At 33.7% G+C, this 16,290-nt stretch overlaps 1 protein-coding gene across 4 annotated transcripts in view; it reads left to right on the top strand.

The window, feature by feature from the left end:
• Window positions 1-1,909: 1,909 nt before the first annotated feature.
• The window catches only part of LOC138180086 (triokinase/FMN cyclase), a 71,507-nt gene continuing 57,126 nt past the window's right edge, over window positions 1,910-16,290 (top strand). For 2 of the 4 annotated variants that reach the window (XM_069113557.1, XM_069113560.1), the window contains exons 1-4: window positions 1,910-1,968; window positions 2,275-2,464; window positions 2,593-2,662; window positions 15,314-15,424. In XM_069113557.1, the coding sequence (XP_068969658.1) occupies window positions 1,925-1,968; window positions 2,275-2,464; window positions 2,593-2,662; window positions 15,314-15,424 (415 nt within the window). In that variant the 5' untranslated portion in view covers window positions 1,910-1,924. Of the gene's footprint in view, window positions 2,013-2,274; window positions 2,465-2,592; window positions 2,663-15,313; window positions 15,425-16,290 lie in introns of all 4 variants that reach the window. The other 2 variants (XM_069113558.1, XM_069113559.1) reach the window with 2 other exon arrangements.

Below are 16,290 nucleotides of genomic sequence, written 5' to 3'. Positions count from 1 at the left end.
TTTTCCTTAACAAACACCATCGTACATACTAAGGAAAAGGAATATATTGTTCCATGCGACAATGAAAAAATATTCATGCCAGTACAATTGACATGCCAAGTGCTGAGGATTAATGTTAAATTTAAGTGGTGTTAGGAAAAATATAAAAATTATTGTATCACTCCACTGATCGTTTGAAAAAAAATTTTCTCTTTTCTCCTTTACAAAAATATAGTAAACAATTAATTTCTCCTTCTTAAGCAACTTACTATTAGTTTCACTATTCCGCAATTTTGTCATTAGGATATACGCAAAGACTTAAAAATACCAACGGTCAAAGAAGAAATTGGCAGGTACCCAGAAAAATACAAGGAAAGAACGGCAGCACATCCAAACTAGCTGGCTGCTGAAGCGAGCAGAACTCTCATGAAAAGAGGACTAAAGAGAAAACACCCCACTGATCTCACTAAAGAAATAAAATAGACAAACTCGAAGATGGTATCCCGCTGGGGGTCGCCATCCACATGTTATTTAGCAATTAAGCTAGAAAAATTTACCGAATGTTCAGCTGAGCAAATTGTAAAACAAATACAAATACAAATTAACTAATAGTAATAAGAAAATTTTGTCATTTTCCTACTTGTTTATCTCGGATAGAAAAGTAGGTATGAACTTTTCAGTAGAACCGTGCAATTGTCCATCGTGTGAGAGACGTGGTTCGTCGATGTTATTGATTTACTATTTACTATTGATTTACTTAAACATTTTGCAAAATAAAATTAGTTGTACCTTACACATGCATTTACATATCAAAAGACATGTGCGATTTGCACAACTCCAAACGCTCAGCCAAACCGTGAAATGGCTTGATGTGTGACCGATCTTGTTGCTGTTTATGGTTAGCGCTATTGGAACTTAAATTGCTAGGCAAGGTTACACAGTTTCTTGTAGCGTGGAACTCAGTAGGTTCTTATCTATGGTAGTGTATAATCAAGCAGGGAAGATCCCTAACTTTAAGCTTAAATACATAGGTTCTTGTATATGCTAAATTATAACCAAACAGAGCAGATCCCTAATTTTATAGGTTCTTGTATACGCTAATTTTAGCTGAATTGAGCATTTGGTCGCATGGTGCAGCACCTGTACTCTGAAACAGTCAGAACTACGAGAGTGAGCACTCTCATTTCCCCTCTGATAGTATTTACTTATCACAGCCCTTCGATACTGCTTTTAATTAAAGTTATAAACGATTTAAGGAAAAAGGATTTCTTGGCACTTTTTACTAATTTGTAACTTACAAATTGGACTTATCGTAGTGTAATAGGTCTCATTTTACGGATAATTCTATGATCTACACAACTTTCCATTTAAACCCTTTTGTTGGATGACAAATGCTTTTTAACATATAAAGCGAAATATAAGAAAAGTCATATATTTTTCGTTTAATCAATATTTTATTTATGAAGTACCGGAGGAAAATTGTTTCAAAGTCGTTTATATTGTTTTAAATATCGTTCCGAATCATATCATCCAAAAATATTTCTATTGTCAATTTGTTTATGGATTCACTTTTGTTAGGCTTAATTTGACTGGATTATTTTCGTGACGAGCGACTTCAGTTGCCTGTGGTATCTAAACAAAGGTATCGTGGCGAGCGACTTTAGTTGTCCGTGGTAGCGAGAGTGTTTTAAGCAGTTCCATTTTCATTATCTTAATGAAATTTTCGTAATTTTCCCAATTATCACGTGCTTTTAATGTTTATTCAAATACAATATAGTAGCACTTACAAAACTAAGATTATCAGAAGTTAACATATAATCGGAGTTAAAGATATTAATCAATTTTAATACGTTTCATAGATATTATTATACGTTAATAAATATATAAACATAAAGGAAAATTACATAAGCCGTTGCAAGCTAGTATGTGTGACGTTCGAGTATCAATGAGATTCATTAAGAAATGGTGTAGTTTTACTATACACAAAGTGTAAAGAAATACTCGATGTTATCTAATTGCATTTCGCTTAACTGGTTAACATTCATGATGAACATATATCTGTTATCTTGAATACACACGGGCGATATTTTATCGCGCGATCCCGCTGCGATCATATGTTTTTCTTTGTTTTCCTGTTAAATATGACAAAGTCAGATATACGATCGCAGTGGAGTCGCACGGTATAGTGTAGCTCGTGTATATTCAGGGTTATTGGTGTCTTTATTGCGATTTCAACGTGTGCGATAACTCTTGACCTCTGAGTGAAGATTAATCTTGAATGTTCTTCGTTCACAGTACGCAGAAGAACGATTTCGTGAACAGCTACGTTTACTTCAGTGTGTATCCTACGAAAATTTTATTCAGAACTATGAAGAGTTTAGTTAACGAAGTTAATAATGCCGTCACGGAATCTCTTTTTGGATTATCGTTTGCATTTCCGCAATTGGAGTATCAAGAATCTCATAAAGTCGTTTTGATGCCAAACGTACGTACATAACCTTGAATATTCTGTATGAAACAAATTAATACGAATAATACCTAATGTTGTCATGATTTTACTATATATGTTGGCGTTTCCATGAACAATTTTACTAATAATTTGCTGTATTTTAGCTTCAAGAACGGAAACATAAGGTATCCCTGATATGCGGCGGTGGAAGTGGACACGAACCTTTCGCGGCTGGTATGCGCTTATTTTATTTTTTAAAAAATCGGAACACCATATGCATGTTATTATGAGTTATGAATACAATTTTATTTTGAGTCATATCATACTTCTTAAATGCTAGCAAGTATAAAAATAAATATCCTACTTGAATTTATTAATTTCATTTAAATACATTAAACCAATAACTTAATGAATTTTATGTAAGATATAAATAAATAAAACTGTAATTCATTCAAGGGAAGAAACAGTAAACATAATTTATTTGCAGTTCGGTATAAAAGTATATGCGTATATAAATTTTCGAAGAGTTTAGGATCTATTAATTATGTAATATAAAAAACAAAATTTTTTAAGAATTTGGGAATTCCATAATTTTCTAAGAAGCTTTCCTAGATTATGTAGTTACAAGACTAACGAAACTTAAATATTTAAAGACTATATTGGATACATATTTTTAATATATGGAACATGTTAATTGAATGTTATCTTAAATACAGGGTAGGACATATAAATCGGAAACAATTACAAACGCTTAAATATCTCCGTTATTAATGGTTATGTGAAAAAGCTTCAGAGGATAAAGTTATACTATTTGGGGGAGCACATGCAATGATAGATAATGTTTTCTTTGGAAGTCATTTTTTTATGAGATTTCAGGGTCATTACTATTTTCTTTTATAGGACCATACATTTTTTAATACATTAGTCTATCCACCTCAGTATAACCTATAAAAAGTATTAACATATTTATGTCGAGGATCTATTAGTTTAATAAATATTTTAACTTTAATTTGTCAAATTTAACATATAAGAAACAAAAATACTTTTCTATATTAAATTTGATAAATTAGAGTTAAAATATTTGCTAAATTAATAGTTTGTTGACATACATATGTTAATGCTTTTTTATAGATAATGCCGAAGTGGATATAATAATATATAAAGGATATGGTCCTGTCCAAAAAAAATGGTGATGTCCTTTGAAATCTTATTAAAAAAGTAACTTTCGGAAAAAACATTATGTACCAATTGCATGTGCCTTTTAAAATAGTATAATTTAATTCTGTGAAGTTTTTTCATACGGCCATTAATAACAGAGATATTTTGCTGTTCCGATTTATGTGTCCTATCCTGTATATCTAATTTCAAATTTGGTGACACGATTTTTATATTCCTGTGTCATTTTTATTTTTGCTATAATTTTGTACTAAAATTAAAAAGCTTAACTGTTTGTTATACCAAATATATAAAAAGTATAGAATATCAATTATAAACTGTATATGCTAAAAAACAACATATTTATATGTTTATAAATAGATAGTATTTACATAATAATTAAACAATGGAACCAATTCTGTTCTTATGTTCTATTAATTATGTTCTATTTTAATGTGATGTTAAAAAGAATCAAATTTTCTTTCCGTATGATTTAATGTAATCTAGTACCATTAAAATGACGCCTGTTTAAACATTTTTATTTGAATTCAATCCTTTTCACTTTCCTTGATATATCTTGATTAAATTTGTACCCTGATTTTAATTCATGCTTTTTCCGGTATTTAATTAGCGATTGTCGGCTGTTCTTTAATGTTATTCTCTATTTTGTAGAAAAATGACACCCAATCTATTCGGAATAAACTGGCATTAAATGTAATTATAAGTATAATTATTATTAAACTTCTTATTGCTTACGGGCCTTTTGTTATGTAAAGTTAATTATTATTGATTATAGTATGTTGAATTTTGAAACAGACGCTACAATTATCACTTCAATTTTTCCAATAAAAGGATTAAATTATTTCCACTTTTTCAAATAGTTCATAATCAGTAATATCATTAAATTGTTTCCTTTTTGTTAAAAACTTCTTTAAAAAATCGCTATAAATTATAATAAGGGTTTTTATTAATGCCTAAATGAAACATTAATGTAATTCAATGGCACTTTGTAACTACATAAACATAAATGGTAAACATACTTGGTATAGATTACATTTTTTGTTTGTGATATATAATTGTATTATACTCAAACAAGTAGCATACCGACAATATTCATATACTTTGAATATGTCCATAGTGTTCTAAATATGAATATGTTAAAAATTATTGTATGAACGAAACAAGAGTACTGACATTAACAAGTAAACATAGAAAAAGAAAACAATTCTTCGTGCTTCACAACATAATATTATTATCTATAATATGTATATTAGAAACAACACTGGTATGAAAAATAAAGTCAAATGTGTGAACACCTTATACGGAACAAAACTCGAAGAAAATCTGCACAGAGTTATCGATGATGGCGAAATTTAACATTTTCTAACAAATAAAATTTAATTATACAATTTAGATGATCTAGGTGGCTTTGGTTATTATTGTTATGGCATTAGAACAGTTAGGATGGGCCAAAATTGCTTATAAAGTACGAGGAGATACACAATTTAGTTGTTCCAAATTTCCTTATATATACAGGGTGGATGGTAACTGGTGGTACAAGCGGAAAGGGGGTGATTCTACGCGAAAGAAGAAGTCGAAAATATAGAATAAAAATTTTTCGTTTGAGGCTTTGTTTTCGAGAAAATCGACTTTGAATTTTCGCTCGGTACGCGTGCACTTTATCACGTCTCGTTATAACGGATCTCACTGTAGATCGTTGTTTCGATGGAAAAATTAAAAAAAAAAAATTTTTTTTAAATTTGTATTCTATATTTTCGATTTCTTTTTTCGCGTAGAATCACCCCCTTTCTGCTTGTACCACCAGTTACCAACCACCCTGTATATAATATATATGTCGGAGATGAAAGGACATCGGAGCCTTCCCTCTGGAACTTCGAGAAAATTCATCAACACCGTAATTTAGATTCTACCTTATGTGTAATTAAACAATTGTCGCCATTCAAACCGATTGTATTTTTTTTTTTTTATTTAGTTGTTTACATCCACAATTTGTCCAGTTTGGACATTTGGTAGAATTTTTTAGCTGTTAAATTATCATGTGGGTGGCTACCCCCAGTGGGATACCATCTTCGTGTTTGTTAGGTTGTGTCCTTTGTGAGGTCTGCTGGGTGTTTCCTTTTCAGTCTTCTATCCATGTTTGAGGTGTTGATCGTTTGCTACACCACAGCTAGCCGGTTTGGGTGTGTTCCTATTCTTTCTTTATATTTTCCTGCGTGTCTTGTAATTTCCTCCTTCACCGTTGGTATTCCCAGGTCCACCCGTATGTCCTCGTTTCTAACGTACCATGGGGCGTTTGCTATTGTTCTAAGAATTTTAGCTTGTACTGTCTCTATTTTGTTTATATGGCTCATTGCTGCTGTCCCCCATAGTGGTATTCCGTACATCCAGATTGGTTTTATGCTCGTTTTATATATTTTTAATTTATTTTCTATGCTTAATTTGGATTTTCGACATGTTAGCCAATGCATTTGTCTCCTTGTTGTCTGTATTTTGTCTATTATTGATTTAGTATGCTGTTTCCATGTGAGTTGTGTTTCTAAGTGGAGTCCTAGATATTTGACTTGCCTTGTTTGCGGTATGTGCGTGGCGTTCAGTAGGATGTTTGGTGGTGTCTGTTTTCGCAGTGTGAATGTAATATGGTTGCATTTATCGGGGTTTGATTTTATTTGTTTATCTTGAAGTTACTTTTCTATTTTTGTGACATGTTCTGGTAGTGATTTGACTGCTGTTTCTAGGTTAGTGTGCCTGACTAGTACGGCTGTGTCGTCCGCGAATGTCAGTATTTTGCTATTGGTAGTTGTTGGTATGTTGGCCGTGTATAGTGTGTATAGTATTGGTCCTAAGACGCTTCCTTACGGAACCCCTGCCTCGATGTCTTTGACTTCAGAGTATGTGTCCTTCATTTTTATTACGAAGGTTCTGCTGCTTAAGTAAGATTTTATTAATTGGTATATTTGCTCCGGGAATTGTTTCCTGATTGTTTGTAGTAGGCTTTCGTGGTTTATTTTGTCAAATGCTTCCTCTATGTCCATAAAGAGGGCTGTATAGTATTGTTTGTTTTCTAATGCTAATATTATTTCGTTGATGAGCCTGAGCATTTCCTCTATAGTGGAGTGTTTGTTTCTGAATCCAAATTGATGATCTGGTATTAATTTTTCCTTCGCCATTATTGGTTTTATGCGGTCGTATATTATTTTCTCTAGTATTTTGGAAAACACGGGAAGTAGTCATATTGGTCTGTAAGATGCTGTTTGGTGTGGGTCTTTGCCTGGTTTAGATAACATTATGATCTGTGCCAGTTTTCATAGTTTAGGAAAGTATTGGATTCTTAGTATTGCATTGAATATTATTGTCATTAGTCTTATCGCTTTTGGCGGAAGGTTTTTCAAGATTTTACCATTGATTAGGCCGATTCCTGGTGCTTTACTATTTTTTGTTTTCTCGATTATGATTCTAATTTCTTGTGCTGTTGTTTTAGGTTTGGTGTAGTGTTTGTCAGTTGAAGTACTAGTTGTTTGCGCATCCTCGTCCGTATGGCATTTGGAGTTGCTGTTGTTGATATTATGTGGTGTAAATGTGTTATAAAGGTGGTTGGAGAATTCTTCAGCTTGCTCTTCGTTGCTTCTTGCCCATGTGTTGTCTGCTTTTCTGATTGCTGGGACTAGTTTTATTGGTTTCTTTATTTTTTTCGTGGCTTTCCATAGGAAGTAGTTGGAGTTCTCGTGTGCAGAGAATGACTCTATGAATTTTGTGAATTCGTTATTGTTGTGCTCTATTATTTCGTTTTTTTTTGTCCTTTGCAAGTGTGTATTTAGGTATTTTTTGTTTTCTCGTGTTATATGATTTTGCCATTTTGCTTTCGCTTTTCTTTTTCCTCTAATTTTTTTGAGGATATCTGGCGGAATTATTTTTGTTCGTCTATTGGTTGATTCAGGTATAGTGGTTATACAGGAATGTTTTAAGTATGTCCATTTTTATTTTTTTGCTTAGCATGTTTGTAAGAAGTTGTAACATGACTGTGATTTGTTGCGTTTGCTGTCTGAGGACTGCGTTTTGTTCGCTTATCATTTTTGTTGGCATCTCGGTGTTTTTGATGGATTGCTTTAGTAGTTATTTAATTTCTGTAGCGTCATTGATGTTATTGTTCTGGTTTTGGTTGTATAATTGTGTTGATTGTTTGGTTATTTGCGCATAGATTCGGCTGCCGATGGTGTTGGTTATTATTGTGGTTGATATTCACTACGTGCTGTACATTTGTTGATGTCTCAATTTCTGCGCTGTCTTGTAGTTTGTGATGGTTATTGTATGTCCTGTTTCTAAGTGGCGGAGACAGTTTACGTTGAAGTTGTTTTCTGTCTATATAGCCTTTGTAGCTGGCTGGGTGATTTCCACTGCAGTTGTAACATTTTACATCGTTTGTTTTTCCCGTGTATGGGCAGTTCATTATTAGATGCATTTCTGCGCATTTGATACACGCCGAGTTTCTGTTGCAGTAATTTTTTGTGTCCATATTGTTGACACCGCATACATTGCGATATGTCTTTTTTGTGTCTGGGTGGCTCGACTGTAATTACTGTGTTTAGAACTTTTTTTAAAGACAAAAATTTCCTTGTTATTGTTTTTAGGTTCAAGTTCTATTAGAAATAGCGATAATGGTTGTTTAGTATCATATCTGGTTATGTTATTTATTGCCCTTACCTGGTGTCCGATTTTGGCTAGTTCTTCGCATATATTACTTGTATTTGCCTTTGGGTGTAATCCTCTGATTACTGCTTTGTAACTTTTATCAGTTTTCAGCTTGTTAGTTTGCACTTATACCTGGTCCAGTTTTAGTTGCTTAATGCTGTAATTTTCTTTATTTGCCGTGATGTTTAGCAGTTTCATTAGGGGGTCTATTATTTGGGCGTCTATGTAGATTGGTGGTGGTTTGGCGATGTGGATTATTGGTTTTTCGGCCAGGTCTGTTTCTTTCTCCTCTAGCAGTGCGCAGAAGGAGTTTCGAAGTTGTAGCCATTGATGTTTTTCTGCTTCTATAGCTTTCCTAACGTTTGTATTTGGTGTTATTTTTCGTTTTTTGTTATAACTTGCCACCTTCCAACTTTCATCCTGGTGGGTTAGTTCGTTACTGGCTTTATTCTCTTCTTTATTTTGTATTGGTTCCATTTCAACTTCGTTTGTAGCTGAGCATTCCTGTTCTTCATTTATTGATTAGCTTGGTTTTGAAATGTTTGTTGTTTTATTTATGTAGTATGTTTCGTCTTTACTAATTATTTTTATCGGTTTGATATGATTTTGCATTTTAGATTTGATAATAGTCTTCTTAGTAGAAGACACGGGTTTCCACCATTTGGCTATGGGCGTTGACGTTCGTAACTTTCTTTTGTCCACTTGCCGCACTTTCTCTGAAGCACTGTTTTACACGTCCGCTTAGCTGTGAATTCGTTATTGTTGTGCTCTATTATTTCGTTTTTTTTTTTTGTCCTTTGCAAGTGTGTTTAGGTATTTTTTGTTTTCTCGTGTTCTATGATTTTGCCATTTTGTTTTCGCTTTTCTTTTTTCTCTAATTTTTTCAAGTATGTCTGGTGGAATTATTTTTGTTTGTCTGTTGGTTGGTTCAGGTATAGTGGTTGTCCATGGTGCTTCTTGGATAGTTTCTGTCAATGCCGTTACTGCCTGTTCGATGTGTTCGGGTGTTTTCAATGGGATGTTGCAGTTTGTTTTGCTCTCGATTATTTCTTTAAACGTTTGCCATTTGGTGGTTTTGTTGCATAGTGTCTCTGGATTGCTATAAAGTATTGGTTTGTTTCTGTATGTAATTATTATGGGTGTATGATCGGAGCTATGCTCGAGGCTGGGTGTTATTTTTAGTTTATTTACGTTTAGTCCCTTTGTAATTGCAAAGTCGAGTAGGTCAGGAATTTTGCTCAGGTCTGTCGGCCAGTATGTCGGTCTTCCCGTGGATAATATATTGATGTTGTTGTTTCTAATGTATTTTTCCAGGGTTCTACCTCAATGTGTGGTAATTCTTGATCCCCATAGCGTGTGCTTTGCATTGTAGTCTCCCGCTGCGATATATAATACTTGTCACCTAAGTGTTGAAGGTACTCTTGCCACATTTGTGTTGTCATTTTGTGTCGCGGTGGTACATATACTGCTGACAACTGGAAGTGGTTGCTGCTAGTTTGTCCTGTAACGGTGGTTGCTTGGGTATATTCCTTTCTTACTTGGCTGTGTATGTGATGTTTGATATCGTTTCTTATTATCACTGCGATCCCTCCGTGTGCTTTTCCTGAGGGGTGTTTGATATCATATATGGTGTAGTATTGTATTTTCATGTAGCTTTTTGGAGTAAAATGTGTTTCTGAATCTAGTAATATGTCTATATTGTTGTTATACAGGAATGTTTTAGTTTCTAGGGTCCGTTGTTGTAGGCCGTTTGAGTTCCAGGCTGCTATTTTCAGCTTGTCCGTTTTTATTTTTTGCTTAGCATGTTTGTAGGAAGTTATAACATGACTGTGATTTGTTGCGTTTGCTGTCTGAGAACTGCGTTTTGTTCGCTTATCATTTTTGTTAGCATTTCGGTATTTTTAATGGATTGTTTGAGCGGTTCCTTGATTTCTGTAGTGTCGCTGCCGTTATTCTTCTGATTTTGGTTGTCTAAGGGTGGCGATTGGTTGACTACTTGCGTGTAGCTTCGGCTACCAACGGTGTTGGTGTTACTGTGGTTATTGTTCATTACGTGCTGTAGATTTGGTATTGTCACAGTTTCTGTACTATCCTGTTGCGCGTGAAAGATGTTGTGTGTTGTGTTGTACACAGCCTTTGTAGCTAGCTGGGTGGTTTCCATTGCAGTTGTAGCATTTTACTTCATTTATTTTTTATATGTATGGACAGTTTGTTATTAGGTGCTTTTCTGCGCATTTGACACACGCCGGGATTCTGTTGCAGTAATTTTTTGTGTGTCCATATTGCGGACACCGTTTGCATTGCGGTATGTCTTTTTTATGTCCAGGTGGCTCCACTGTTACTATTGCGTTTAGAATCTTTTTAATTTCAAAAATTTTTTTGTTATTGTTTTTAGGTTCTGGTTCTATTAGGAATAGCGGTAATGGTGTTTAGTATCGTACCTGATTATGTTGCTTATTGCTCTTACCTGATGGCCGATTTTAGCTAGTTCCTCGCATATGTTATTTGTACTTGTTTTTGGATGCAATTCTTTGATTACTGCTTTATAGCTTTTATCAGCTTTGAGCTGGTAAGTGTGATACCCGGCGTTTTTTTCTTTTACTAGGTCTGTAAATATGAAACCGGAATTTGCCTATAGGTGGCCCTAGCTGATAATGTAGTTATCACTAAACTGCATCATTGATGCCAAAAGTCTTTGTTGACATTTCACAAACATTTTGGACTCAGAACAATACAAGTTTCATACAACAGCATAGTTTGTAATAGCGTTGAACATGTCAAATTTTGTGTCTGGAAATTACGATTTGCGGACAGCATTGATTTTCTGTTACCATTTGAAGAAAACTGCTGCAGAATCGCATCGAATGCTTGTCGAAGCTTACGGTGAGCATGCTCTTGGTAAATCACAGTGCTTTGAGTGGTTTAAAAAATTCAGAAGTGGCAATCTTGACGCGAGGAACGAAGAACGTGGAAGACCACCGAAAAAGACCACCGAGCTGTTAAAACCTGGCGAAACCGTTAATACCGAGCGCTACCGACGACAAATGATCGATTTGGATCAAGCTTTGCGTGAAAAACGACCAGAATATCAAAAAAGGCAACACAAAGTAATTTCGCTTCATGATAATGCACCATCGCATACAGCAAAACCGGTCAAGAAAACGATCGAAGCGTTCAGTTGGGAAATACTTTCGCACGCGGCTTACTCACCAGACTTGGCTCCATCCGATTACTATTTATTTGCATCGATGGGACACGCATTTTCTGACCAGCACTTCACTTCTTACGAAAATGTACGAAAATGGCTCGATGACTGGTTTGCCTCAAAAGAGCGACAGTTTTTTTGGCGTGGCATCTACCAATTGCCAGACAAGTGGGAAAAATGTATAGCTGGCGATGGGCAATACTTCGAATAAAATATTTTTAATCATTTTCATACAATAAACGTGTATTTTCTATACAAAAATTCCGGTTTCATATTTACATACCTGGTAGTGCTTTTGTCACTTTTCTGAAAATTTCTGGGGTGTTCGTTTGTACTTTTACCTGGTCTTGTTTTAATTGTTTTATACTGTAATTTTCTTTTCGTGCCGTGTTGTTAAGTAGTTCAATGAGGGGGTCTATTATTTGGGCTTCAATGTAAATTGGCGGTGGTGTGGCGATGTGGATTGTTGGTTTTCCGGCTGGGTCTGTTTTTTTCTCTTCTGGCAGTGCGCTGAAGGAGTTTCGGAGTGTAATTTCTTGTAGGCATTGTTGTTTCTTTGCTTCTATGGCTTTCCTAACGTTTGTGTTTCGTGTTATTTTTCGTTTTTTGTTGTAACTTACCACCTTCAAGCTTTCATCCTGGTGGGTTAGTTCGTTACTGGTTTTATTCTCTTCTTTATTTTGTATTGGTTCCATTTCAACTTCGTTTGTAGCTGAGCACTCCTGTTCTTCGTTTATTGATTGGCTTGGTTTTGAAATGTTTGTTGTTTTATTTATATAGTATGTTTCGTCTTTACTAATTATTTTTATCGGTGGGATATGATTTTGCATTTTAGATTTGATAATAGTCTTCTTAGTAGATGACACGGATTTCCATCATTTGGTTATGGCCGTTGACGTTCGTAACTTTCTTTTCCCCACTTGCCGCATTTTCTCTGGAGCTCTGTTTTACACGTCCGTTTAGCTCGGTTGCTCGGGCGGAACTCAGAATGTAGGGATGAGCAACATTTGAAAATCGTCTAAAACCTCTTTAACTTTACTTTACTTAAACGTGTCTTAGAGTAAGGACAAGTAATGATATTTTATTTGGAGTTAAGTTTAGTTTAATAAGCAATACTCAATACAAAAAACTGATTACAATATCGTCGTACGTCTTATCATACTCGGCTCTCAACATCCCGATTCATACTCTCCGGCTCTTCCACTCACACTCTGCGGCTTCTCCACTGACTCTCCCTCTGACTTCTCAACTGACACTCTGTGGCTTCTCCACCAACACTGACCGTTCTAGCATCCCTTTGTCTTTTCTTAGGCCCACCACGCACGATTTCCGCAGACACTCGTTGCCAGGGTCACGTACGCCTTTTCTACGAAACTATTCAATTGAAGGACCGACGACATATTGATGGTCCCGACGGCGCCTCGGCTCTCGCGACATTGTTTATGGTTAGCTTCATATTTCTTAGTCCCTTTCCCACGATACTACATATATATATTATAACTTGTACTTTTCATTAAATTTCCATGAACTCATTGATACCTTATATTTTATATCCAGTAAACGATAATATTTCATTATTATAATAGTATGTATAAGTAAAGATCGTTTTAATGAAATCCCGTTTATATAAATTTGTATAAAAATGATCCCGGGAATTAAAATATTTTCTTTATTCCGTAGCAGAAAATATAAGTTGGTTAAATTCTTAGCTACTACAAAATAAAATTTGTCTTGTGCGAAAATCTAATTGCTGTCGTCGGGTCGTTAAATATTCTAAAATATAATGTTATATATATATATAAGGTTCAATTCTATGATAATTCAGGCATCGATTCTGAAAATCTGAAAATCGAGTTTATTATGAAAATACTTAAATGAAATACAGGAATAAACAACAATTAATAACAATAATAAATAAACAACAACCAATTAATAACAGTAAACAATAAATAACAAGTTCTGTGTAATGTCTACCTGAAAATCGAGGATCGATTTTCAACGTCCTGAGCTACCGATCTTTCTCCGTCAGTCTTCAATGTTTTAAATAATTATACTTTCTTCTGTGATCTTGTTTATCTCCGATGTTGATCTCTGTCCGTACGTTTGGGAAATGCGTGTCTCTCAAAATGGCTCTCCGTAAAACAAAGAAAGCCGCTCTGTCCGTGAAACAAAAGAAGAGACGTCGAGAGACGGTCGTACAAACGTATTCGCATTTGAACTCTTAAAGAGTTTACATATATATGTTTACATACAAGGTGAGTTACCCAAGATGAAAGCTAAAATATTTTCAATACTGTCAATTATTTCAAAAAATGTTTCAAATAAAAGTTGATTGATTCCGAGGAGGACAATAATCGACGTAATTAGTACTTTTGTAGCTGAATGCGTAGAGAACATGGTCAAAGGTGTTTTTTTAAAAGGAATCATATATTCCTTTATACATTAAACAACGCCAAGTCCAACATTCTCTATAAAAAAATTATCAACCTACATCGAAGTTCATTAGATGTTCTAATTTTTATTTTGTAAAATATAAGTTACAGAATCTCCAAAACAACTTTGCAACATACATGGCTGAACATCTTTTTATAGAGAATATTGAAATGCGTAATTCCATTTAAGAAAACAAATTTGAGTTTCAAAGATCCTCCACGCGCCCACCTATGAAAATGCTAATTACATCGATTAATGTCCATCTAATAGAAGCTATTCAACTTTTGATTGAAACATTTCTCGGCATAATTAACAGTATCTTTTTGCATTTTTTGTATACATTGGTTAACGCAACTCTTTATTCCACACAAGAAACTACTAAAATTGGTTATGTTAAAAAGTAATTGGTTCAGGAAATATTTTAATAAATTGTGCTTTTAAAACAAGGTAACAAAGATAATGAATACCTTCTGAGCTGGTTTTTTGGCATAATTAATTTTTTGATAGTTTCCTATGTGGAATAACGAGTTGTACCGATCAACGCATAAAGAAAAGTGATTCTATTTACAAGACACATAGTGGATCTTCATATGTCCTTCAAGTATCTACCTGCGGAAAAAATGAAGTCCCGATGCAGACAAGCGACTTTTATCCGCGCGATATTACTGTCACCATATGTTTATATTCTCTCTCTATATATGATTGCAGCGATATCGCACGGACAAAAATCACTCATCTGGATCGGACCTAATAACACCAAATCGTGGTTATCTAACTTTTGTTAGGATGGTTATTTTCATACAAAACGTAATCTTGCAATATTTAGAAATCGTGAAGATAGGTGTTTCGTTCTATTCAAAAACAGAAAATAATTTTCTATTCCTGTATTAATATTCCGTTATTTATTTCCTATTTGATTGTTAAATATGAACATATTACAAATTATGTGAATGCAATAGACAATAGAATTTTAACATCAGTTAAGTTGCGACTTAACAAAGTTGCAAAGTTGATTCTCGTGATGAGTAAGATACGATGCAAAAAAATTTGTTCTTTCGATTTTGATTTTCAAGCTTAAAAACAATTCCGCATAGACTCTTTTAGATAAATTTTCATCGAATCAGATGTGTAGAATTACGCTGTGATAATTTTTATCAACAATATCTTTAAATTCTGTACACTGTACATGTGTAGATATAGTATATCCAGTATAAATGTTACGCACTACTATTTTTCTAACTATTAAAAATACGAAGGCGTTTTTCATTATATATATGTAGATGCAATATATATGTACATATGTACATATAATATAATTTTAAATGAATATATAATAGTATAAGTAAAATTAAACAATATAAAATTAGTTTCAAATATTCTTTTAGGTTATGTTGGAAATGGTATGTTAGCTGCGGCTGTAGCAGGCTCAATATACGCAGCACCACCGTCAAAACATATCTCTTATGCCATCGACCGTGTTTCTCAATATAATAATAGTAAGTTGTAAGATTTATAATTTCGTTGGATTTAGACAGAACAAGATTTAATAAATCCAAAATTGAGCATTTCGTGTTATTTACGTTAAATAAGTTACTTTTGTACTGAATATCTGATATTTGTTTCAAGTTGGAATGTGTTATAACTATATGTTATAACTAATACGAAAAAAATTTTTAAGTCATCATTTTCCTCTTATCTAAAATATTTGAAAGATACAGATCTTCAAAATGACTAGTTTTTTTTACAATTTTTACGAAACTTACCTTCACAATATAGTATTAGATATAATAGACTATTTTGACTTGATTTCTGATATGATTGGTGGAAATGATACAATGAGATCGTAAAATAAAAATTGGTGCCAATTTGGTCTGTATTTACAGTCATGTGCGTCCCATACGCACGTAGTCACTCATATCAAATTTTAAAAATCAATTTGTATAATGATTGGTAGTGTAACGATGTATCATAGATCCGGAACACCCAGGATACAAGTAAAGAATGAATCAATATAACTCTTTTACTTCCCAGAAAAATTCTTTTAGATATATTGTAGAGGAATAGCTGGTTCTGAAAGCATATCGTTCTCCTCTGAAAATGACTCTTAAATTACGTGTACGATTTTTGAAACATATGAACTTCTACTCATTGGAGTTTGGTGGATTTTACTATTTCACTATGTCACCTTTGTTCCTCTTACAATTTTTCTTTTTCTTTATTTCATATGTAATTACTAGAGAGGGGACATTGGGAATTTCGAAACACCTCGTATTGTGACGATACATATAAATTTATTTTTATTTAACTGATAATCATTCAATTGCATCTCTGCTTAGATTTTAATTGGTACCATTTCACCATT

This window comes from Bombus flavifrons, chromosome 5 (assembly GCF_040668555.2).
Source record: "Bombus flavifrons isolate JBK064 chromosome 5, iyBomFlav1_principal, whole genome shotgun sequence".
In the NCBI taxonomy this organism is placed as follows: Eukaryota; Metazoa; Arthropoda; class Insecta; order Hymenoptera; family Apidae; genus Bombus; species Bombus flavifrons.
The sequence above is the reverse complement of the archived record's forward strand: the minus strand, read 5'-3'. Positions and strand labels throughout refer to the sequence as shown.